Here is a 26,338-nt window from a genome sequence, read left to right as displayed (position 1 = left end):
ATAATAAGTGATATTAGATTGAACAAAATACCATGGAGGCATCTCAACCTCTTTGTAATGAAAAACTCAAAGAGATTTGATAGCATGCCAAAAACACTCGAGAATCCACGAATCCAAGCTGAGTTGTTTTGGCGAAGGCAAAAGGGCACCGACAAAACCAGTCATTTGGAGCGCATTGTGAGGCTTGTAGAATCCCTATAAGATCGGTTGGATGCTCTCTACAAGCAAAGACATAACACCAACTGAGGTGTCGACTTCAACGGTGGTCAAAAGGCACACCTGATCGAATTATCAAAGTGGTGAGCCACTGCATGAGTTCACTCAAAACATGAGTAAGAAGATTCACCTCAAAGTCTCTTATTTTCATGGTGAGAACAAGTGGGCTTTGAAGGTCAAATACTTTTTCACATGTTACAACATGCTTACTGCCGAAGCGGTCATCACCCACAAAGAGATTCAGCATCTACAATAGTAGCCGTTGGGCTCAAATTGAAGCACCCGTTAGTACATAATCCAAATCTACATTTCCGGCCTTCTTTTGAACCATCAAATTCAAAAATTTTGAAGGGCCATAACACCAACCAACTGAATGGGTCTATACTTTTGACTCTATCCAATCCAAGGATTTGTAGCAGACAAAGTAGGTGGGGTCTAATCTGTTCGGTTTGCGTTTATCTGATCCATTTACACAATTTTTTTTTTTAAGAATAATACATTTACACAGTTATAATCTCACTCACCAGCATCATCACTTATTGTTATTTTGTTTGGGCTTTCATATCCAAAGTTTGACAAATATCCCAACTCATTACACCTATAGGATTGCATCTAATAATCGTAAGGAGCTAATCAAATTTGCATCTGCTGATGGCTTTACATGTCCAGTACCAGATATTACTAATAACTCATTGGCGTAACATGTTTGAATTTGGTAATATCCAACCAGACCCGAACCCGGACCTACCAGAGATCATTGTCCAAGGTTGTGAGGTGGCGTTTTGGTAACTTTTCAACACCCAAACAAAATCTGAAGCAAGAAGTCAGCTGTGGCCATCGGACTGCAATAATTTAAGGATAAAAAAAAAGAAAAAAACAGACAAAAGGCAGGCGAGAGATTGATTGATTGAGAGTTAAAAAAAAAGGAAGAGTACATCCCAAGAGGCCTGGCCTGGACTCTGGCCATGCTTGAATCCAAAGAAAAGGTTCACGGGTTTCTCATCCCTTTCTTCACATTTGCTCTAGTTTAATTTTACCCCCCCTGTCTTTCTCTCTCTGATGGAATGTAATAGATACCATTTTATATATAAGACTATGGAGTTCCCTGTACGAGAGAGAGAGAGAGAGAGAGAGAGAGAGAGAGAGAGAGATATGGTAGTCTCGGAGAAATCGGGGAGTAATGCCACAGACGAGCCACTGAAGTTGGATGATCTTGCTCGCTTCCAGAAATCACTCCAAGTACGCCTCTCTTTCTTCTTCAGCCTCTGTTCCGCGCGCATTTATTCCTTCTTTCTTTCCTTCCTCTGTCTTTCATCCTTGAGAAATCTTCCTTTTAATTGTACAGGAGCTAAAATCTTTAAGACCACAGCTTCACTATGCTGCGGACTACTGTGAAGCTTCTCTAAAGCAGACAAGTCAGAGGAAGAAGTTGGTCTCATTCCTTTCTTTGCAGTCTACACGAAGAGTTTATTATCTATTATTTCTTTCTCTCTCTTACTCTTTTTTGATGATTATAACTAACCAATCTTGTACTTCAATAAACATACCCTATCTTAGTTAACCCAACCGCCCTTCACATTGCTATTGCTTGAGAGAAAAAATTCATGCAGCGACATTAAGTTGGTGTTTCATAGATAACGAGTGCCCCATGTCCAGCCTGCTGTCCAACGTTATATCATTATAGTTACATGAAAATGACGTCTAGGAAATTGGTTTTTTCCCAAAAGCACTAACAGACACGCTAGATTTCAAGATACCCACTAGAACACGTCCTTCTGTTCCATCCGTCCTAACGTGACCAACGGATCATCTCCATCCTAAGCTACTGAGACAAGTCAATTTGGTGTCATTTTTCTAAAATTAATTAAGATACATCTACACCCAACAGTAGTGCTTCCATATTTAATTTTGTTCCTGACAAACTAAAAACCTGGAGACCCTGCCTGTCCATTGCCCTACTTTCGAGATTAACCTGTTCAATTTCATAAAGCATACTTGCTTGTCATTTAAAAGACTATAAAGCCTAGTCACTCCCAACTCAAAATCCCAAAAGCCAAGTGATAATACTAGGTGTTCCACTTTGTACTCCTCGATAGAGCAGAGGGGAGGGGACCTCAAGGGTTTTATCAATCGGATTTGTCAGCCAGTTTGTGGTCCATGATGATGAGTTTTTCCCTTGGATTATCCAAAAAAGAAAAACCAAGTACGTTGTGATCTCTCCCAACACCTCGTGTTGTTTGGAAGAAGTGGTGTTGCCAACACACTGTGTTGGGGATCGATGGAGTTGACAATGACAAAAATGAAGATGAAGATGAAGATGAAGATGAAGATGTTGGTTTTTGTTCCCCTGTCCAGCAGACCCGTACGTCTGACTGACTCGAGAGTCTAGACTTCCCTCTAACTCATATGCTGCGTATTTGAACGTCGACCGATTCCACACAAGTGCTGAAGTCGTAAATTATGTACTGTTAGTGTTATCTATATGATGTTATAGGTGGTTGAAAAAATTAAAAGCATGTATGCACATCTTATGCATGGTTGAAGGGCGGTTGAGAATGCCAAAGAGTACGTAGGGAAGGCGGTGGTCACAACCATTGATCATCTGGGAAACGTGTCAGCCAAACTGGATGCTCTTCTTTGCTTCAGCAGGGACGAAATTTCAGGGATCGCGCCTCGAATCGACTGTTTGAAACAGGTGCGTGCGTGCGTGTCCTTCAACTTCGCTTCCCATCGATCGTAGGCCCCACCATATTATTCCCCACCTTTCACGTGATGCCTCCCTTCATGTCACGTGTCGCAACCACCTGCCACTCATTAAGGGGAATGCCAGACCCAACCCAACCCAATGTTGTCAGTTTGGGTATCGGCCCTGAATCGTTGGTCCACCGATTCATCTGTATGGGCAGATACCGATACCAAACTGAATCGTTCTGTATCGGCCCAAAATCATAAAACATTATTAACATGTGTCAATGACACATGTTAATAATATTAAAAAAATGATTTTTTTGGTGTTTTTTATATTTATTAAAAAATAGCCGATTCAGGCCTGCAGCGTGTCAAAATTCTGCCGATACGTATGCATATGAGCCGATACACACCTATACAACATTGACCCAACCCACTCACTCAGGTTACTGGACGTCTGTCCGTCTTTGTGACGGCCCGTGTCTGAATTTGAAAGCCGTCGTCGTTTTCGAGAGCAGATCTTGTTCAAGGGACCTTCCCTTTGGACAGTTTTGGGATCTTGGATACCGTCCAACGACACCCAGAAGATGTCAAAAAAACGAAAACAAAAATGGTCTCTTCTCTGTGATGGGTCTCATAAAAATTAATTTTACATGATGTTCACTTTTTAGATTTAAAAAGTAAACGGCTGAGATTTGTTCAAAACAAAAGAAGCTTTTGATGATACTTAGGTGTAGGGTTGGCAGTGGACCTGGGGAAAAATGGGGCCCATCCTGCCTCGTTCTTTTGGACTGAGGAAGATATGAAACAGGGATAGAGGTTAAAATCAAAACCCGTGCAGAGATGCACTTATGCTTTTGCCCGCTCTGTCCTATCCCTGCCTTGCCCCGTTCCATCCCATCCCCAATTCTTCTTTAAGAATGGCAATGGATCAAGGAAAAAATGGGAATCTGCCCCGCTTCGCTCCGTTTAGTCTAGAGATGGAGGATGAGAAACGGGGATGAAGGTTAAAATCAAAACCCGTGCATGGATGGAGGGCAGGATTTTGAGACGGGGCAAAGGTGGGGAGACCTTATCTTCCACCCGCACCCGGTCCACTACCATCCCTACTTGGGTGCCATACGTTATGATGTTGACGGCAGTCCAAGGTGTTCTGCTCCCGTCGTTCCCTGTACTACTTTTATAGTCTAGTTTGTTCCCTTGTATTCGATAACGCATTTGCTTTTTGAGCCCTTCGAAACATGTCAACGTTAAAAGCTTTTGTTTTGTGGGTATTTAAAAAAGTAACAATACTTGGGTGGATTGATCGATTAGGTCTAAAAAGTTGATGTCTTATTAAATATTTATTCTTTGCAGAGGCTTCTCACGTGCGAACAGTACTCGGCGAGAGAAGGGCTTGCTGAGCAATGGTGGAAGATGCCCTGCACAAGTCATCATAGACGCTACGTCGTGTCTGGTAATTTCTTAATTACATCCCCTTTTTTCTACCTCATTATCTTATTGCATATGGGACGGAGGCGGGCTCTAAAGCCAAAATTCCCAACCCGAATAATGATACAAAACATATCTGAGCTGGATTCGGTTAGTTTTTTTTTTAAGGCAAGCTGGGGTTAGTCAGACCCTGGATCTCAATCCTTTTTAGGGATGGTAGTGGACCGAGGAAAAATGGGGCCTGCCCTGCCTCTTCCCGTTTGAACCGATGATGGAGAATATAAAACAAGAATGGAGGGGGGGATGGAGGTTAAAATCAAAACCCATGCCGGAATGGAGGCAGAGATGGATGGCAGAATTTTGAGATGGGGCGGGGGTGAAAACCTTATCCCCGATACCCGCCCTGGTCCACTGCCATCCCTACATGGACTGTGAAGAGGGCACAGCTTCTTATGTAGAGGTTAACTTACCTTCTTTCCTCCCAACGACATGGGACTATTTTTTTGAACCATGAAGTGTTGTGAACATGTATTAGAAGATTATCTTGTCACCCATATGTTGTGGCATATTTTATTTTCAATAATTGTTGTGTAATAAATACCTTATTTACCATAATTGCTACAAATTTTTAATAATATTTTTAGGAAAATTCACCTTTGTTACAAGAGATTATAAATAGCATTTATAATAGTTTTTTATAACCCGATATTTTTCCGACAAAAAACAAAAAATTTCAAAATCTCTCGAGATATTCTACGGCCGAAAATGACATTTGTGTCCGGTGAAAATTCGGTTTCACTAGATAACTACATTAAGCCAAAGAAAAAAAGAACCACACCAGTATGATTAATTTAGGGATTTTTTTTTTGGGCAAGATGGGGTTTCCACCATCTTTTCAAGAACCGATCTGACCACTTGGGCAACTTGGGGAGGGCCTAGATAATTAATTAGATATTAGTAATGGCATTTGTTCAACTTAACTAATTGTGACATTTCAACAAGCGCCCTGAGGTATGTAGTTGAGTTTGGTGCATCTTATTATGCTTGATATATAAACGCTAAATATTGCTTCTTGACTAAACTTAATTGAACAGGTAAAGTTGCAAAGTCAAATGAAGCTGTGAGGTACTTGTTAAATCTCGATCATTAATTTCTTTTTCCTTCTTTTTGTTCTCAATTTAGCATTCATGCAAGTATCTAGATTTGAGTAAGGGTATACCGAATTACCATTGTGTTGAGTATTAAGATCTCACTGCTACGGCCCTACTAGGATCCTCCAACTTCGAAGTCAATGTAGAGTCCAAATCCCCCTTAGCCAGTAGGTATGTGGCCTCTAGGCCAAACTCACACACCCTATTCTTCCTTCGATTTCAGTTGACTTTAGTGCTCTTAAGAACCACTCATAATTGCTTCAATTACAAACACTTTGATATCCCTAGCCACAATTGGCAGGGTTACAACTCAAAACATACGCTAAGTATAAAGATTGAACACTCAAAACAAAAACTGCAAACAGAAAATACAGTTATACACAGTTTTTGGGCCTAATTTTACAGAGCTGTATCACCCAATTCACAGACAATTTCTCAACACAATTGGTACAAAGACTCTATGTATTACAGTAATCACACAAAAAAAAAATGGGGCAAAACACAGGAGTGGTTTATGAGATACATGCACAAAATCGCCGGAAAATCACAACTGCACACATCCTGTATTCTGTTGCCGTGACACTTCGCTGGAAATCGGCCAATTGCGCCCAAATTTCAAAACTTCCACCAGTACACCTTGTTCTAATTCTTTCTACACACTTCCAAGCCTCTGTGGACCAAAATTAAGGACCAGCGCACGTACGGATTCACCAGAATTGTGATCCAAAGTGCCAGCAGTCCACTGTGCACAGGAACAGAGCAGGATACTCTGTATCTCGTCGGAAAATGGTGAATTTCGTCAGAAAACGAGACAATTCAATGGTGCACCATGATCATTTCTCAAGCACACATCTGAAGCAATCCAATTACATAAAAGATATCGGCAGATTATGTCTGAGAACTCAGAAAATCGTACACACAAGTCAGCGGAAATTCTGCTATAGCAAAACAGTTTAGAAATGCAGAAATCTAACCGGGAGTCAGCGAAAATTGTTAGATCCAAGCTACTCACCTCAGCCTAGAACGTGCAAATTTCCATATATGGTCTTGGGACCCTTAGGCACGCAATCAACATAAAAACGCTGAGGGATTTTCCGAAGCATGGCAGAATTATGCCGAAAAAATCAGATCTCAACCTAAACTAATAGCCAAGCTAGAGAATGAGCTTAGTCACTCCATCTAGGCTCTAAACTAGACGAATTACTAAGGATATCAATGAATTCTCGTAGATTAGAGATAGATCTATCAAATAGAAGTAGATCTACAGCAAATTCAATGAATTAAAGGATAGATCAAGCTCAGTCTCGCAGTATGTACCTTGTTGTTGTAGGCAGCAGCTAAGATCGACCTCTACTTGCTTAGATCTCACAAGGATGATGCTCCAGATGTGCGAATTAGGCGTCAACAGTGAAGAGCGAGCTAGATCAACTGTGAATTAGGGTTTGATCGTCGGATTTCTCCATTTTTCTTGCCAATTGAAAAGATCGGCTGGTGGTAGTGATGTGAGGAGCATTCTATATAGCTCAACTCTGTAGGATCGGTGAGGAGCACTCTAGAGCTCGACTCTAACCAGATCTAATCTGAATTGCAGATCTCAAAATGAGAAGATGGGATGAAGATGAAGAAGAGAGAAGAAGCAGGAAGAAGAAGACTAGAAAAGACAAGTAGAGAAGAGGAATTCAACTCAATTCATTTCCAAGCATACTTCAATTTTGGCGCCAATGGGGTATTTAAACCTTTGAGTTGGATCTTGAACTTAGACCCACTTTATGCATGATCCTATGACCCAAACATCCCATTACACCCTTATTCTAAATGAAATTCATGAAAAATGTACATGAAATTCAACTTCAAACAATTATAGAAGTCAAACTAGCTATATGGGCTCAAGGTTTGGGCAAACCGAGCACACCCTAGGCTTGTGCGGGTCTAGTGAGTCCGTATCACCTAGTGCAAGGTGTGGATCGATATTTTGCGAGAAGGCAAAGCTTTGTTGTATCCTGGAAATGTTGTTGTGTTGAGTCCCATGGCGCCGAAGACATTGATCCTAGTGGGGCAACTCTCGCTTTAAAGACAGCGCATTGAACGCGTGCCTATGAGCCTACCCAGTCGGCATTTTGTCGGTCTCACTGTTCATCTTCTTCTAACAATTTTCTAACAGTTTTCATTGTGTGTAAGCAGGACCAAGGCTACTCTTCCACTTGCCTCATCATGCTCTGTAGGTACGCGTGAGACTGTGTTTGCACTGTATACAACCTACAATTCTATAGCTCTAGGTTCATGCACCTTTGCCATATGATTGGTGTTTACCTTTTCCATTATTAAGATGAAACATTTAAACAGTGATGCTGATGTTCTCTTCTCGTCTGCTGGTTCATTCATAGGATTTGAATTCTCCGCTTTGTTGCCTGAAAAGATTGAATGCCAGCCAGCACTTAAGAAGTCTGGGAGCGCCACTTCTTTCCGCTCAACCATTCATGCCTGGGAGGTGGCACTTTTTCCTTCTTTTTTTTTTCCTTTGATGATTTCCATTCAGTGCTTTCATGGAAAAAGGTTCATGTTATTATTATCATAGTTATTTTTGTTGCGTTCCCTCTATGATTATTTTTCCAAAAACTAATAAATTTTTTATCTACTGAAGAGAGTTTTCCTTCAATGTTCATTACATTTAAGTGGATTTTGCCAAAAAAGTTAGTGTTGTGCATTTAAAGAATCACCTGCTCTTGATTAAAAAAACAGGTAAAGAAAAAATCATAAATTAAAACCGAGGAACAAAAAGCAGTGGATGTGTTTAAGTGTTGCTACTGCATACCAAATAATTGGTGTAATGAACAACTGGGCCATTCTCACCAATCCCCGGAAACTAAGAGGATGATACTGAACCGCCTATTGCAGTGACTGGGTAATTTGAGTGCAGTGTTTTTCTCATAGATGCCAAGTGGGCCCTGCGTGCAGCCTATGCTGGCTGGCATACTCTGCATCCACTTGAGCACTTGATGAACTCTAACATCATGCGCACTTCTTGCTGCTGTGTGGACTGGGCATCAGATCATAAAGAAGTGGTTTACTTGCATGTTCTGTTTGTTTCCTGAAAACACATATATGACTTTGCTTTCCTTCTCTACTGGAGTCAGGAAAACGGAATGTTGGACGGATACTGCAAGAGGGCGAGGGACTGCAGGCGACACAAAAAGCTTCTCGTCTTTCCCTGGAAGCAGAAAGGGGGTTCACATATTTGACTGTATGGTCTCTTTTCAAAAAGTTTAGCAGTGTTATGCATTATACATAGCGAACATTGGGAAGCTCAGCCAATGCCATTAATAAATTTTTGGATTTAAAAACAAAGTCAAAATTTATATTTACCAGCTTATGATTGCTAGGAACTGTACCGTTGGAATTTAAACCCAAGCCCTCATGACTGACATGAACTACATTAACAAATACATCTTCACTAACAACCAAACATGGGTGAGAACCTAAGAATTTGTCTTGGACATCTGTAAGTCTCTCTTGCATCTACAAGAAAAGAAACATGTCTATCTTGTTTACCTATTGCTTCTTTGACATGAAATCTTTACCATATTCATTCAGATATGTTCCACGCAAAATCTAAAATTTGAAACATACACATTGAATATTGCTAAACTTGATTATCAAAGCACTAAAGTCATTGAATTTTAGATATATCTTTTGGGTAAGATCTATATCTGGATCCAATCCACCTTCCTTTTTTGTGTGAAAAATCATTTTGAATATAAAACCATAGCATTTTTGTGTATAATTGTCTTTTCTATTTCAGGAAGAAACCCTAGGTAGATTTGGTGTTTCAGTTTCTATTTTAGATCTTTAGCGTGATTAATTTAGAAACCCTTGTCAAAAAATTGCATATCATCCAATTTTTTTTTAGAAATATTTTTAACCCCCAACAAGTTAAGAAAGTCAGCCTGATTGGGACATTGTCTGCTTCATAAATTATTTCCTTGTATTCTTTTCAAATTTCGGTGGTTCTCACCACCAAGCTCACTTCTTTTATAGGATTCACAAAAGGTATGAACCATTGCAACCTCGTCACTCTAGTTGTTTTTGCCCAATTTCGCTGATGACAAGTTAAGTTGCCATTCGTAGTTGCCCAAAAATGTTGGCTTAAAGATTACTTGTCATTAGAGATTTAAAGGTACTGTCAGTGGTTTTTTAAGTTGTCGTCGTCGGGGGGGGGGGGGGGATCCAAAAATGAAGAATTATCTTCATAAGTCAAGAATTATCATTAGAAGACAATTGGATAAAATCCATTGAATGATGATTGGTGAAAATTGGGGTGTCTACACCTCCCATAATATTAAATACTCTAAGTGTGTCTTACCTTTCAAATAAAACAAATTTGGGTCAAATTGGATTCTCGAAAAAGGATTTATAGCCAAAATAGTCAAGTATGTTCAAAACATACCTTGATTTTCAGGTGCGCTCCACTTAGCACACATTTTGACCAATCCAATTATATTTGTGGGTCTTAAACTTAAAATAAAAGTTGAAGATAAATTTTGTTATCTTTCAAACAAGAAAAATCTTACATTAAAATGAGTTATATTTTGGTAGGTATAATAAAATCTTAGAGAGTTGTACAAGACATGACATTTGGACTTGTTTTGTCTAGAGAAATGTGTTTTGGCCCAAATCAACTTACCAAAATCATGAATTTTCTTGACTAGGCTTTTCAAAACCTTAGGATAAGCTTAGTAATCCTGCTAAAACCATTTTCCCTCTTTCCTAAGCAAACTCCATAGAATAAGCCATACCGTCCCAACAAATTAGAGCCTTGTTTGAAAAAATTATCGTCAACCACAAATTTCTTGTCGTTAGACACTTTTTTGCACACCTTTTGAATAAAAATCACCCCCTAAGCCTTTCAAACTCATATTTGTAAGGTTTTCAAGTCTCAAAACCCCTTTCCTTAAGAAAAATCCCTATCCTAGGCAACTTACCTTTGCTAAATCTCAACTCTTAATTGAAAAAATAAACTATTAGGAGTCATCCATCGCAATATGGACTAGGTCCAGAGTTTTGAATCTTGGATACATAATAAACTTATCCGGATCTGCCTAGAAAACTATAAATAAGAGAGCTGCCCCCTTTTCTCAGATCTGGTCTTTGTCCCTCCTAGCACTATCACTCTACCAAAATCTCGACAGACCCTAACCAAGCCTAGCCAATTAAGCCCACCTAGCTTAGCCTAGGACCCAGATCCCTTGTTTCGTTCTTTTTTTGGAGTCTTCACCAAGCTGAAGTGTCACCTATGCTCATTCATGCTTGTCAACCGCAGAAAGGGCTACCGAAGCTCAAGGTGAAATTCAATTCCCTATTTTTTTATCTATTTTATATATTTTATGTCATTTATTAAGTTTGAATTTTTTAACGAATATTACATTGTTTGGGTTTCATATTTTTCATGAGTTTTGATGGTTTTTACCACCAAAGTCGTTTTTTCTAAGAATTTATGTCTGAGGTATACCAACATTCACAATGAAAGCTCCAACAATAATGATCTTCAGTCCTTGATCTGGTTGATCCTTGCTCAATAGAGGAGGGAAGACACAAGATCTTGAAGAGCGGCTCCCATAATCTTAATCAAATTTGGATCCGGATATCAGATTGATTTTCTAAAATATTTTTTGGTGGAAAACTTTTATTTTGTAAAGTATTCCTCTTGTGTTGTGAAATAGTTCAACTAGTCTGTGTTCCTGGAGTCTTATCTTCCCATCTGTCTGTCAGATCGTTGTGATCTTAGTGGCATTGGAAAGATAATAGACTCTGCTTTCTTTGTCTTTTTTGTTTATCGTTGGAAATATATTTTTATTTTCCATATTTTCTTTGTTTTTAGTTTTCCCGAATTCCTATATTTTCTAGGTAAAAAAGAAGCAGTAACATCTGTTATTGCTTCTTGACTTAGAAAAAGTTGAGAAAAAACCCTTCCTTTTTTTTGTAATTAGATCCTATTTTTTTGGGTTTCAGAGCTTTGATTCTTGAGGCCCATGTCTTCATCCTCATCTTATGTGTTGTTTATAGTGTTTGCATTTGGATAAATGTTTTAGATAAGATCTATATATAGATCTAAAATCTGATCCATTTTTTATTTTTTTGCGTGAAAATCGTTTTGGATAGAAAACCATAGTCTTTTCTCATGTATTTATTTCTAATTTTCTTAGGTGAAAACACTAGGTAAAAACACAGCATGCATTATTGCTTTTAAAGCAACGTTTGAGTTCTCTAGTTCTTCCAAAGCGAATCTATTTGGGAATTCTTGGACTATTGCTTTGCCTTTGTCCGCTTGCATATATTGGACTTCATCCTCTTCTTCTTCTCCTTCTTCAGGATTTGTCTCTCGTCCTTCTAGTTGATCCAATTTTGCATCAATGGGATGATTGAAAGATCCAGGGAAAAGGGTTCTCTCCATTTCTTGGAAAGAAATTCCACCCAACAAGGATCACAATTCTCAAGTGCCTATAGGCAATTTTTGGATATTCTTAGGTGGACTTGTGGTCGTAGACTCAGGTTGGTCAGGGTTACGGGAACCTTGACCTATTTTAATGTTTAGGTTCACAGGAGGATTTGTGGGTTCCTTTTAAAAAACTATGGCTTGGGATTTTACGAGCAAACAAGAGTCCAAAACAATCAAATAACAAATGGATCAAGATTTTGCATACTGTTTTTTTGGATCTCCTTGAAAGCTTCTTGTGAATTAGAGAGGTTACTTCAAATGAGTTCTAATGGCATGAGCTTTTCTCCGTACCAGATCTTTCACGATATACCCGATCTATGGCTCCTGGTACGATAAGCAAGTTCATGATCTCCTTGGTCTATCAACAATATACCCAAGCTTATGTTTTCTGGTACTAGGGGGAATTTGAAGATTCAAAATATAGGGTGTGATAGAGTTTTGAAAAACCAAACAGAAAACAATGGCTCTACATTAAGAGTCCTAAGAAAAGAGGATAAATATGAAAAGACAACCACGAAGTAAGAAGTGTCTCAATCAAAATGACTTTCATAACTTGTTGGAGGTTAATATTCTTAAAAAAGGAAACTAAGTAACATGTGATTCTTCAACAAAGATCTTTATGTTTACTAAGAATTAAGACAAGAAAATAAACACCAAGTCTTCCAAAAAATAAAAAGGAAAGAATCACATAAGAAAATATTATGATTTTCTATCTAAAACGGTTTTTCATGCAAGAAAGTGAAAATGGGTAAGATCATGGATTCAAATATGAACCTTATCCAAAATGTGCACCAAGATCCAAACACCACAAACAACATACAAGATCAAGATGCACACATAGATTTTACGTATTGGAGCACCCAAAAAAAATAGATACAAAAAAGTGATTTTTTATCGAAATTTGTCTAAATCAAGAAACAATAGCAAGCTTTGCTACTAATTTTTTACTCCAAAAATAACAGAATTCAGAAAAACTCCCAACAAAAAAAGGAAAGCTAGTAAAAAAATCTCTCCAATGTCGTATGGCACACTAGAAACCGAGAGACAGGTGCTGAAATATAGTCCTGAAGGCATTCCTAAAAATAGGTGTTGAACATGCACCATAATGCCAACTCTGATTATTATAGCTTATTTTTTGGCCACTTGCCCAAGAAATCCATAAATGCAGTAAAAATAATAGAGAAAAAGATGTTTGTTATGTTTTCAATCACACTGGAATCACAACAATTCAATAAGCCTTCGAGAATACAAACTAGTTGATTGTTTCACCACATAGGAAAAATACGAGCACCAGATTTTGAGTAAAAAAAATGAATGCATTACAGGAGTTTGCATTAGAGGAGTTTTTGGCTCTGGCTAAGAACTAAACAGACTTAAATATAAGTCTCAACTTTCCAACGAGCCTAAAAACATGAGTTTTTATCACCGGATCATTGAGATATAGATAAAAGAGGTATTTCTAATAAAAAAGTCACAAAATGACTATTTTTTACTGTTCATGCTTGTTTTTAGAGGCTGTAGGTATTGAATATGAAAACAAGTTAAACATATGAAACATAGCCATGTTCGTCTCCTTTCCAAAGAGCCCTAGAACGTTAAAAAATGACTTATGACCAGAGAGATATGAACTCTATGAACTGGATAGAGTCTAACATGCTAGAAAACAGAAAAAAGGATTTTGAATCTGAGGTGGATCCAATATCCGAAAATTACAAAAACAGTGAAACTGCTAACCTCGCAATGTCGATTTTTTAAAAAACTCAGATCTTGAAGTTAAGCGAACGGTCGTGATAGCCATTCTATAGATCCTCAGATTTTTGAAAACAAAAATAACGGTCTCCACTAAAGAAAATATATATTTTTTAATGAGTTTGAAAACCAGATCCGAATTTGAGAGACTGTGGAGACCGTTTTTCAGAATAATGTGCATTTCCTCCTCCATTGAGCAGGGATAAGCCTAACCAGAAACCTTCGATCTTCGTTTTTGGAGTGCCGGCATTGCGAAAGCTCATACCTCATATATGAATGAAAAAAGGTGAGTTCAATGGTAGAAACCACTAAAACTCGAAAAGAATATGAAACAAGCAATATACAAACTTTTGGGTTCTCAAGACTTAGAAAAACATATAAAATAAAAAATCAAATCTCACCTTGGGTCTAGGTTGCACTTTCTACGAAGGAGCATGAATGACACTTTGGCTAGGCGTAGGTTTCAAGAGAGGGGTGAGACAAAGGATCTGGGTCCTAGACCAGGCTAGATGAAGGCTTACACTAGGTTAACTAGCTAGGTTAGGGTATGTCGAAATTTTAGCGGAGTAATAATGCTAGGAGGAGCAAGGACCAAATTGTGAAATAAGGGGTGGATCTCTATTTATAGTTTTTAAGTGGATTCTAATATGTTTTCTATGTATCTATGATTCATCTAGATGAACGACTTTTAAATGAGTTGCCTTTGAACGAAAGACTCAAATTTGTTGAAGATTTATTGACTTAGACGAGAGATTTTTCTAAGAAAGGGGTTTTGAAACTTTGAAGCTTTCAAATTCCAAGTTTTTAAGGCTGAACAGGCGAATCCTATCCAAGAGGCGTGCAAAAAAAGGGCGGCTGATGACAAGTTAAGTTCTTGTTAGAGGTAGACACTAATTGAAATTCATGGTTATTGATGACAAATTATGAGTTATGCCGGGTTCTGGATGATGTCACCCTACCAAAAGAAAGGTGAGAAGACACTAACGATAATTTAAAGATAATGATGACAATATAAGGGTGATGATGATAATTCAAGACAAGGGGTTGACGATAAGTTAAGTTATCGTTTGAGGCTCAAAAATTATTTTGGTTATAACTTCAATCCTGATGTTAGATAAACTTGATTTTTGGCTGATTGGAAAGCTGAATCTTCTCTATAACTAGTCGAAGATTCGAAAGAGATTATTTTGAAGGTAAAAAAAATGGATTGAAGGTATATTGCTTTGGGAAAAAGAAGAAAAAACATGAACTTTATGTACGGGAACATCACTGTCAAAAATTAAGTCTAAGGCTAGGAATCACATGACCAAAATTTGCGCTCTTGAATCGGTTGAGCAGAGAAGACTCGTATTCTTGAACAACAAAACCCTTGTCGTAGTTTAAAAATCAGAATATATTTTTTAAAATATCTATTTCAAAATATTTTAAAAAATAGTGATTCACAAAATATAATAGCCGTCACTTATCACGACCTGCGAGGGTGTAGTACTTTTTTTTTTTTTTTGTCAAGTTTTTTTTGCGTCTTTGTATCTCTCTCTCCGGAAATATCCGCCACACTTGGAGATTACCTCCTCATCGGTCCTTAGTAGTAGTTTCCCTTGAATCCCAGAATCCCACTTCGTCTAATCTCATGGAGAGCCTCGGTGTTCTGATGATGCACCCCATCATGCCTTACCTCCAAGAGGAGTTGGGCAAGCGTTTCAAGGTGTTCAAGTACTACGATGCCCCCAACCAGAAGGACTTCCTCTCGCTTCATGCCCCCTCCATCAGGGCCGTCGTCGGCAACAGTGTCATCGGAGCGAGCGCCAACCTCATCGACTCGCTGCCCAACCTGGAGATCGTCTCCTCCTACAGCGTGGGGCTGGATAAGGTGGACCTGGCCAAGTGCAGGGAGAGGGGGATCAGGGTCACCAACACCCCCGACGTCCTCACCGACGACGTCGCCGACCTCGCGATCGGCCTCATCCTCGCCACCCTCCGTCATATCTGCGCCTCCGATCGCTACGTCAGGATGGGCCTCTGGGGAAGCCGAGGTGACTACAAACTTACCACCAAGGTTAATATTTTTTTTGGCTTATTCTCCTCCCTTTTTTCTTAAGTTTCCGCTTTGAGGAAGTTGGGGATATATAATTTAGATTTGCTTTTGCTCTCTGTTAGTTGGCCCCCTCTCGATGATTGGAACTTAACCGTATGGGAGAATGTTGTATCAGGGAACATGATATCAAATCTTACTTAGGAGTGCTCCATCTCTGGTGTAGATATTCAAATTGAATGGTAGAAGCTAGAAAGGTTGGATATATTTGGTGCTTACTCGCAGATGCTGGAGACAGTAAGGAAGCGAACAATTGACTGTGAAAACCAAATGTTGATGGGAGAAACTATGGAAAACCTATTTACCAAGGGATGATTTGTGTCAAGATGAAGTTTGGGTGCCATATGTGCTTTACTCTGGGCACGTTATTTGGTTGTGGCGTGTCCGTAACAGTTTCTTTTAGCATGCCACATAAATTTCATTCCATACCTATTCCACACCCTCGACCAAGGAAGGTAGTCTATTGGCCTTAAAGAAACAGGATGACTCTGAAGCTTTTGATGTTGAGGACCTCTTGAAACGAATCTTTCTTGACCACGTTGATGATTAGCCAGTGAATTCATTGTGTATAAGTGAACCAAGAAACTAGTCAAAGCAGGAGAAACTTCTTAGATATGTTCTAGCTGCTTTTCCATTAGCAATAGCAGACCATCATTTTCTATGGTGAACCAAGTTTATCTCTTCCTACAATGTGCCATATAGCAAAAATACTTGTTCTTGCTAAGAACCACTCCACAAATTGTATCATGTTTCAGAGGAAGAAAAACTTTCTGATAGAAAAGAAAGTTACAGTTGGTATTTGAAAATATTGTGATAACTTTGCCATGTCTTTTTGCAAATAAATAATATCCCAAGAACATCCAATATTCTTAAAACATCACAGATTCACAATTTAAATTTATTGCATTGTGACATTATGATGTGTTCATCCTGATAACCCAGGGGAAAAACTTCTTTTTTTCTACATTTTCTTGTTTCTTCTTACTTGCAATTTGTTGCCATTGTGCCTAGGAAAACAAACTTCTAAAGATGTTCTGAGTTATTTACTAGCTGAGTTATTCTAGAGAACAACATTTGTGGTATAGGTTATGTGCCTTTGCCAAATGTGCCACAATATCCCACTCTGGGATCCTATATAAAGAATAGATGCCAAATGATTGTCAAGCCAGTCGTCTTCTTCGAGTTCCTAGCCACCCAAGAAAAGTATTAGTTGCTTGGTCACGAGACAGAGTACTATTCGTGGAGGTGTGAGGTTAGGCTCGGGTGGGGCACCTAGAGGTCATATGAGTGGTGTGAGGTGTCGTTATTTTAAAGAGTTGGGGCACATGAAATTTTACATGCCTAGCTCTCAAGAAAAAGTGGTATGAAGCAACTGCTAGTACCTCAGCAACGTCTGGTGTATTAGGGAGAGAGGAGGTAGTCTCCTCAGTTGCTGCTACTTCTTCTAGCTTTCCTAGATCCTTCATTTCAAATGCCTCAACAAGCTTCCTTTTTACTTTTGCAATAATAAGTGGATCATCACCTGTAATGATCATGTCATCCACATAAGTAATAATAGACAATATCTTGTATATGATGTTGATACAAACAAAGCATGATTATGAACATTTTGTTTGAAACCAAGATTCTTTACAACTACGCTAAACTTCTCAAACCATGCTCGAAGTGCTTGCTCCAATCTATACAAGGCTCGTCTGAGCTTAGAAACTCTTCCTTCCTGATTTATCACTCCCTGAGGAGGTGTGAAGTTGGTTTGTGAGCAACTAGTCTAGATGAGTCCTTTTTATAGCACCATAATTGGGGCATATCTCTAGCTCTAGGTTGTAATACTTAGTTACTTCAAGATGTTTAGAAAGTTTGAAGTTTGTGGTTTTTTAACATGTTCGCGATTGTGAAAGTTGTAGATTGGCATAAGGTTATGCCTTGCAATTTGGGTTGAGAGAGACAATCAAAGAATTCATTTGAACTTATACATTTGGATGTATGGGGATCATCTTCTGTCTTGTCTAAGGGTAGTTCATCATATTTTGTTACTTTTATAGATGATTGTACCAGGTTTACTTGGATTTACTTTATGAGAAATAAAAATGAACTTTATGACATTTTCAAGAAATTTTGTGCTATGGTTGAAAATCAGTTTTCCACTACAGTTAAGGCTATTTGTATTGACTCCGATGGAGAGTATATTAGTGGTACGTTTGAGAGTCTCTTGCAAGACAAAGGAATTGAACATAAGAAGTCTTGCGCTTATACACCTGAGAAAAATAGCGTGACAGAGAGGTAAAACATACATATTTTGGAGCTTACTAGAGCACCACTTTTTTATGGGAGTGTATCTAAAGAGTATTGGGCAAATGCTCTTTTTATGGCGGCATATTAGATCAATCGTATGCCATCAAGTGTTCTTAAAGTTATATTTTTATTTCAAAAGTTATATGGATCTGTGCCTAATTATAGCATTATGGGAGCCTTTGGGTGCACTTGTTTTGCTCTATTGCCTAATAGATATAGAGATAAACTTTCAACACACACTATAAAGTGTTGCTTCTTGGGGTTCTCTCATGGATAAAAAGGATATAAATGTTATGGCCCAATAAAGAAGCGTGTATATGGATTTCTAGGCATGTGGTATTTCACGAGGACACACCTTACTTCAATAAGTTTAAACCTAAAAAAAAGAACATTGGTGATTTTTCTTTCTTAATACCTTTTCTTGTGGCAAAGGAGGTTAAAAAGAACGTGGGAGCTCAGGGGGAGATAACTCAAAGGGAAGATGATAGATTTGGTCTATCCTACTTCAAAAGCCAAGACTGTGGCATAAATACTATTTTTGGATCAGATAGAATCAGAGAAAACAAGATATTAAGAGGCCAATTTTGATCCCCTTCTAATTGATTCAAAGCACACGAGTCAAGAACCTTCTCCTTCTGCACCATCTCTTCCTCATGTGCGTCATTGCTCTAGAATTTCTATTCCCCCACTCGTTTAGTGTCTTATGATTCTTTCTCTCCTCAACATCATGATTTTTTGCTTTAATCTACTCCTATGTCGAGCCTAGTTCTTATGTAGAGACAACTTCAAAAGAGGAGTGACAACAAGCAATGACAAGGGAGTTGGAAGAAAGAATGCATACATGGGATCTTGTAGATCTTTCATAGGGTGCAAGCGGGTATACAAGATTAAGACTAAAGTAGATGGGTCGATTGAGAGATATAAGGTGAGACTTGTAGTTAAGGGTAGCCAATAATTTGGCATTGATTTTGCTAAGACCTTTGCACTAATGGCTCATATGACAACTATGAGGACTTTGCTTGCAGTTGTTGCAATTCGTCAGTAGAACCTTTAGCATCTAGATGTGAAAAATGCTTTCCTGAATGAGGACTTGGAGGATAAGATTTATATGAAGTTTTCTCAAGGGTATTCAAACTCTGTGGGTCGAGTATGCAGGTTGATGAGAGCTCTATATGGGCTCAAACAAGCACCACGTGTCAATGGGTCAGGTTTAGTTCGGATCCCGGTGGAACCAGACTTGGCCTCGATTTTTGGGTATGGTATCGGGTATGGACTCAAGTCTAATCGAACCCACCATAAGAGAAACCATACCTGGACCCGATAAGAACTACATGAACCAGACCCGGTAAAATACTAATTTTTATCATTTTTACATTGAAAAATTGCAAGTCTTAATCGGAACTCGGGTTGGGCTCGGGTCTAGTATAAAATTTCACAAACTATACCCGAATCCATGTATTAATCAGACCCTATAGGGTTTGGTACGGGTTGGGTCCCGGTAAACCCTACCCGTTGACACCATAGGAGCATGGTTTGAGAAGTTTAGCGGTGTAATAAAATCCTTTGGTTTTAAGCTTATTATGACTGCTTTGTTTGTGTCCTCTTCTAAGTATGGAAAATGTATATCACTATTATATGTTGATGATATTATCATTACTAGTGATATGCACAAAATATTATGGATACCAAAAAAGCTCTGGCTATGATATTTGAGATGAAGGATCTAGGAAATTTGAAGTATTTCTTAGGTTTGAAAGTTGCATACTCAATAAGAGGGCAACATAAGTATGCAACGAATCTAGTTGTAACGACCCCAACTGACCCTCATAAAAATAGTGGAGTTTTTTTTAAAACAATTACAGAAAACACTCTCAAGGATCTGGGACACATCATAGATTTAGTATACCAAACTACAAACCATACCGTGCATTGAATCAACCTTGAAGTAATAAATTAGACTTTATTAATAAATCAAAAAGTCAAAATGGTATAAGAACATAAGAGTCAACTATATCAAATGAAGCCATCATTTTAGCACTCCGAACACCATCACAATTCTCGTAACTTCTAGCTATCTAGTCTGAGACATCACTAAGCATCTGTGCCTGTAAAATAGTTTTAAGAAAATAAGTAAAAACTAAAGTTTTCGTACGAATTCCTCTAAAAATCTAAATAGTAAAGGAAATAACATCATGAATTTCAGAGGAATATCACAAGCAACAACTTACCATAAATACTTTACCATTCAAGCATTCAACCAAATATCATGCAGAACCAAATATTATGCAAAGTCGAATACGCATAAATGCATGAACTAATGCTGAACAGTAAAATATGCAATTTAATGCACATACATGAATAACTTATTAAGTTATTTATCAGAGTTGCTTTTGCATGCATGTCCCTATTAAATGCACACAAGTAAGTTTAATTTTCACTTTTTCTTAAACCCACAGATACTTAAAACAGACACAATTCTCAAAGTTCAAGTTAGGTTCTCAGTTTTAGCTTAACACAATTTGTATTTTATTACTGAGTTCCACACTTGTTCTTTGACCGATATCAGGAATCAATACCATCCATTGAAATATTAGAAATCAACATCTAATGCCGGGATATCGGAAAAATCAATATTCACTGACGCTACTTTCTTGGTGTACCAGTAACTACAGCTGAGTCAACAACAACACCCTCAGGCAAAGTGGCTGAATTTTTCTAAAACCGTGGCCGAGAGGTGAACCACTATATCGGGTTCTAGGGCACAATCACACACAAAGTTTTAGTATCCTCACGGTCTCCTATGTCCGCCATTCAATATTCCCACACTTTAGAAGGGATATTAAGGAAGAGATTAATTACACTGTTTGGTCTTTTTTACCATTTCAAATCAATTTTCAAGTTCTTTACAGAAGAACCGTTTTGCAAATCAAAGTGCAAAAACAATTTTGGGCCCTGACCCTCACAATTTAACAGTGAAATTAAATTTAAAAAACCAACAAATTTTTAGAAATAAATTTTGCAATGTATGAATAAGATCAACAACAGTTAGAGCAACACATGCTCTTGGCCTACACGGCCCGCAGTGGTTCACATCTAACCACCAACATATCTCAAAAGTGATTTATGCAAAATTGCAAAATTTCAGTGAACATGCAACACATACACTATTTCTAAACATGTTCACAATGCACGTTCAAAACACACAAAATGAATGCACATTAAACTAAGCACATATGCATGCGAATACGATGCTCACAGACCACACCATTCATGATCAATTTCATGCATATAATCAATCAAACATGCATATGATCACAATCATGCAAACATCAAATTATTTTTAGATTCATGCGTATGACATGCACAATTGCAAAATGATCCATTTAGGATCAGATTTGTGTATCTTTTAAAAAAGAACACATATTCCAATCAGATTTATGTACATGACCAATTTCATATACTCAAATCAACTATGTAGTAAATTTACCACTGCTGGTCCGGTTCATGTACATACTTAAAATTATGTACATGTATCGACCATAGCCAAAGAAGTGCAATCCACGAATCATATTCAAGTACATGAATCAACCACTCAAGCATAAACATATCATAGCTGGTTTGATTATCAAGCTAATAGATGAGGCTGATCCATGTACATGATCAAAATCATGTACATGGGTCGGCCAAGCTGAAAAATAAGTGTTAACATGTGGCTGGTGCATGTATATGATCATAATCATGTACATGGGTCGGCCAGACCTGAAACAAACCCGTATTCAGCATGCTGGCTGATCCATGTACATGATCATAATCATGTACATGCGTCGGCCAGATTCACAGATAACCATGTACCAGCCCGCTGGCTGATCCATGTATATAAATAAAATCATGTACATGGGTCGGCCAAACCAAAAGCACACATAAACCAGCCTGCTGGTTGATCCATGTACATGATCTTAATCATGTACATGGGTCAGCCGGACCTGTACAACATGCTGGCTGATCCATGTACATGATTAAAAATCATGTACATGAGTCGGCCAGACTTGTACAACATGTACAACTCACTGGCTGATCCAAGTACATGATAAAAAATCATGTACATGGGTCAGCCAAACCTTGTACAACATGTGTACAGCAGCTGAAAACACATTTATAAATTTCAATGCATGATCATGTATTGGACAACAATAAAAAGCATATGTATATTTCCTAAACATGAGCAAGAACTCGGCAAATTCAGAAACACATATATCTGTCAAAAGCATGATCAAATAATCATCAGAACTGAAAACATATATATATATATATATATGTATATATATATATATGTATATATATATATATTTCATTTTGTATGATCAACATGTCTAAATCACCAAAAATATATTCAGATGCATGATCGACAAGATCAACAAATTTGAACATATACTTATCTGTATATATATATATATTCAGATTTATGAACCAGAAAATCGACAATACTAAATCAAAACAAAATATTCAGATGCATGATCATGTAACTCGACAAAATATGAATCAAAACAGTATATATTCCGATGCATGAGCATATAACTCAACAAATCTGCATGAGCATATAACTCAACAAATCAAAATCAAAACAAAATATTCAGATACATGAGCATGTAACTCGACAAGTCTGAACCAAAAATATATTCAGATGCATGCATGTCAAACTCATCAATCCTGAAACCACAAATAAAATCAGATTTGTAAAAATCGACCAACCTAGAATATATATATTCAGATTTGCGTGAACATGAGAAAATCGACCATATGAATTCCGATGCATGGTTAAAAAAAATAATATGCATACTTTCAGCATAGATGAACAAGGAAAATCAACAAATCATAAAAACATTAACTATATATATATCGATAATATATATATATACATATATAATTTAAAAAAAAAATCAGATTTCTCTTTTCCCCCTAAATTTATGCCCAAATCGATTTATACATATTCCTTTCCCGTACGAATTGAGAGAGGAACCCATACCTTGATTCAAATATCGAAAAGAATAGAGAAAATCAATGGATGCTTGAAAAAAAATATTTTTCTTTCCTTCTTTTCCCTTTTTCCTTTTCTCTCTTCTAAACCCTCACATGATTTTCCTTTCTTGTTTTTCTCTCACCTCAACTCTCTATTTCACTCTCTCCCTACCTCTCTCTCTCTAGAATACCAGTTCTAGAGAGAGGGAGAGTATGACCCCTTTTATATTGTTTATTTTAGTCTAGAAGGGGGTGACGTCCCCTCTAGAATTCCTCTATTAGAGTAGAGTTCTACTAAATGTAGAACTCTAATATCTTATATTCTAGATATTATTTAGGATTTAGTTAATTTTTTATTATTATTAATACAATATATTTTAAAAGAATATTCCAGGGGGTGACGCCTCCTTCTAGAAAGCTCTATGGGGGAGAGTTCTACCCCAGATAGAACTCTACCTCATCCTTTAATTTAAAAGTTGATTTTAAAACTTTAAATTCAAAGTGGTTTTAAAATTGCCACGGATGGATTTCGGATCCATATTTGGATCCAAGATCCAAATCCATATCCAAATTCACATGGATCCAACCTGTATTAGATCCTAGTCAATATGGATCATGGACTGGGTCCAGATCCATATTAACTTGGATCAAATGGAGCGGATCCAGTCTGATCCAATCCAGAAAAAGTTCAAAAATGAAGGCATGTTATTTTTGAAAAATCTATTTTTTGGGCCAACCGTGATCCAATTTTGAAAAAGCAGGCCGCCAACACGATCTACATTATGAGGCAGATCTAATGGTGGTCATACCCGAATTTTGTGTGAATTTATCCTAAATTTCGCTCAAATTTAAAGGTTAAAAATTAAAAAATTTTCAAATTATACTTGGTTCAATTAGGTCTTGTCAGTGGGCTTTGGGCCATGCCCAAACCCAGCTGATGTCACCTATATTTTAATATATTTTCACGATATTATCAATTTTATATAAATATATAATTCAAAAATTATATTTTTCGATTTTAAAAATCATGAAAAAATACGAGATATTACACTAGTTATGAAGGCTCGACTAGCAGATGATTGTAGGAGAGTTGCTACTCCTATGGAGGCAAATGTCAGGTTGAGTGCTACAAATGGGGAGAAACTTGAAAATCCTATGTTTTATAGGCAACTTGTGGGTAGTTTGATATACTTGATCACTAGATTTGACATCACATATGCAGTCCATGCAGTTTGTCAGTTTATGAGTGCCCCTACAGTTTATCTTGCAGCTGTGGTCATATTAATTCAGTATGTGAGACACTATGCATTTTTGCATATTCTTTTCAGCTTCATCCTCTATGGATATTATAGCATATTATGATTCAGACTTTGGAGGATCAATTAGAGATTGTCTTTCAGTTATTGGATTATGTGTTTTTCTTGGTAGTTCCATGGTTTCTTCAAAGAGCAAGAAGCAACAAGGTGTTGCTTTGTCCACAACAGAGGTGGAGTGCAGAGCCATGACACAGGTTATTGTAGAAATCATTTGGATAAGATGGCTTATTAAAGAGCTTGGTGTGAAAGTTTGCGGGAGAACCTCCTTGTATTGTGATAATATGAGTGCCATTTATATTGCCAAAAACCCTGAATTCTATAAGAGGACTAAGCATATTGAGATTGATTGTCATTTTACAAGGAGAGCTTATGAAGATGAAATTATCTCATTAGAGCTTGTGAGCTCAAATGAGCAAGTTGTTGATATATTGACTAAAGTTTGGCTCTGACATTCTTTCAGCCCTTCCTTTACAAACTTAGAATGATTCCTTTATCATCATTTCAAGTTTGAAGGGGAGTGTTGAGAAATGTAATATGCTGATGTATCATTTGTAATACTATTTGTATTTATTTAATTTCTGCTACCCTCTCAATATTGTACATAGATTATTTAGTGAGAGGTATTTTTGTATTTTAGTAGGAGGTTAAGGGGTCGACAGTTTTTCTCTTGTAGTGTAACTGTGTAACCATAAGAGGGTCATCCCTTTTATGTTGTAGTGCTCTCTATTTTGGATGAAGTGTTCCTCCAAGTTTCTTCTCTCTTTGCTCTCTCTTCTTCTTCAAATCCCATCATTATTGACTTGATGTGCTCATATTCACCATCGTGTCCTTGTAAGAGCTCAAAGACTCTTTTCTTTCACTTCTTGCCACCTTTTTGCTTTTTGACAATGTGAGCATTTCACACTATCATAGATTCTTCCCCAAGGCTTCTCTACTCATTATAGTATTCACTTAATGATTTTCTTCCTTGTTTTGCATCTATAGATTCTATTCAACACCACATTTTCTGGCAATGTTCATCCTCCTTGAGTATGCATCCACAATTGCATCCCAAAGATTCTCTTCTGTTTCATAATCCATAAAGGTCTCTCCTTTGATAGGATCTATTGATTGCAGCAACCAAGCCATGTCTAATTAGTTCTCACTTTCTCAAAGATAAACCATGTATACACATATATAAGGGCACATACACAAGAATAAGCATACACATGTATACACATACGTTAAGAGACATACAAGTACTGTTATTAAAAACGCGCCTCAAGGTGCAAAAAGCGCGCTTTGCCTCAAGGCGAGGGACTTTATGCCTTGAGGCGCACGTACAAAGCGCAAAAGCCCCGAGGCATGCGCCTCATACGCCTTGAGGTGCACGCCTCAAGGCGAGGCGCGCCTCACACTGAGGCGTACACGCCTTAAATTTTCATAGTCAAATGAGGGTCAAAGCCCTCATTTGACCACAAAATAAGGTTTTTTTTAAGCATTGCTTAAAAAGCCCATGTTCCTCCTTCACGCACGCTGTCCCTCTCCTCTCTCACATGCATACAAGGAAGAAATACAACATGAAATACATATAAGAATATAAAAAAACACATATTTTTGTAAAATATAATTTTTTCAACGTACATGTCCACAATCTAAAACTTATACTTCCTATATCAAAAGACAATAATTTCTAATTTCAAAAAAGACATTTTAATACAATCATTTTTTAAAAATACCTACCATACATATGAAACCAAAAGGGCCAAAGATACATACTAGAATGCAAAGTCCTTGAATCCATACCATACAAATCTTTTTCAAGACCACGATGCCTTGCTCTGATACTACAACAACAAACAACAACAACTACGCCTTCATCCCAAAACAATTGGGGTCGGCGATATGAACCAAA

General features: G+C 37.6%; 2 protein-coding genes across 6 annotated transcripts in view; both read left to right on the top strand.

The window, feature by feature from the left end:
* The first annotated feature begins 1,368 nt into the window (after positions 1-1,368).
* Positions 1,369-8,756, top strand: LOC149814799 (protein ABIL1-like). The gene is made up of 8 exons (XM_089990428.1): positions 1,369-1,455; positions 1,562-1,644; positions 2,761-2,911; positions 4,261-4,360; positions 5,430-5,460; positions 7,668-7,708; positions 7,871-7,974; positions 8,621-8,756. The coding sequence occupies exons 1-8, from the start codon at positions 1,369-1,371 to the stop codon at positions 8,723-8,725; spliced, it is 702 nt and encodes a 233-aa protein (XP_089846554.1). The 3' UTR covers positions 8,726-8,756.
* A 6,448-nt stretch (positions 8,757-15,204) lies between these two features.
* The window catches only part of LOC149814798 (D-isomer specific 2-hydroxyacid dehydrogenase family protein), a 29,662-nt gene continuing 18,528 nt past the window's right edge, over positions 15,205-26,338 (top strand). For 2 of the 5 annotated variants that reach the window (XM_089988464.1, XM_089988463.1), the window contains exon 1: positions 15,245-15,761. In XM_089988464.1, coding sequence (XP_089844590.1) covers positions 15,359-15,761 — 403 coding nt within the window. In that variant the 5' untranslated portion in view covers positions 15,245-15,358. Of the gene's footprint in view, positions 15,785-26,338 lie in introns of all 5 variants that reach the window. The other 3 variants (XM_089988462.1, XM_089988460.1, XM_089988461.1) reach the window with 2 other exon arrangements.

This window comes from Nuphar pumila, chromosome 15 (genome assembly GCF_984573655.1).
Source record: "Nuphar pumila chromosome 15, dmNupPumi1.hap1.1, whole genome shotgun sequence".
Lineage (NCBI taxonomy): Eukaryota > Viridiplantae > Streptophyta > Magnoliopsida > Nymphaeales > Nymphaeaceae > Nuphar > Nuphar pumila.
Note: the sequence above shows the minus strand (reverse complement) of the source record. Positions and strands in the feature narration are given on the sequence as shown.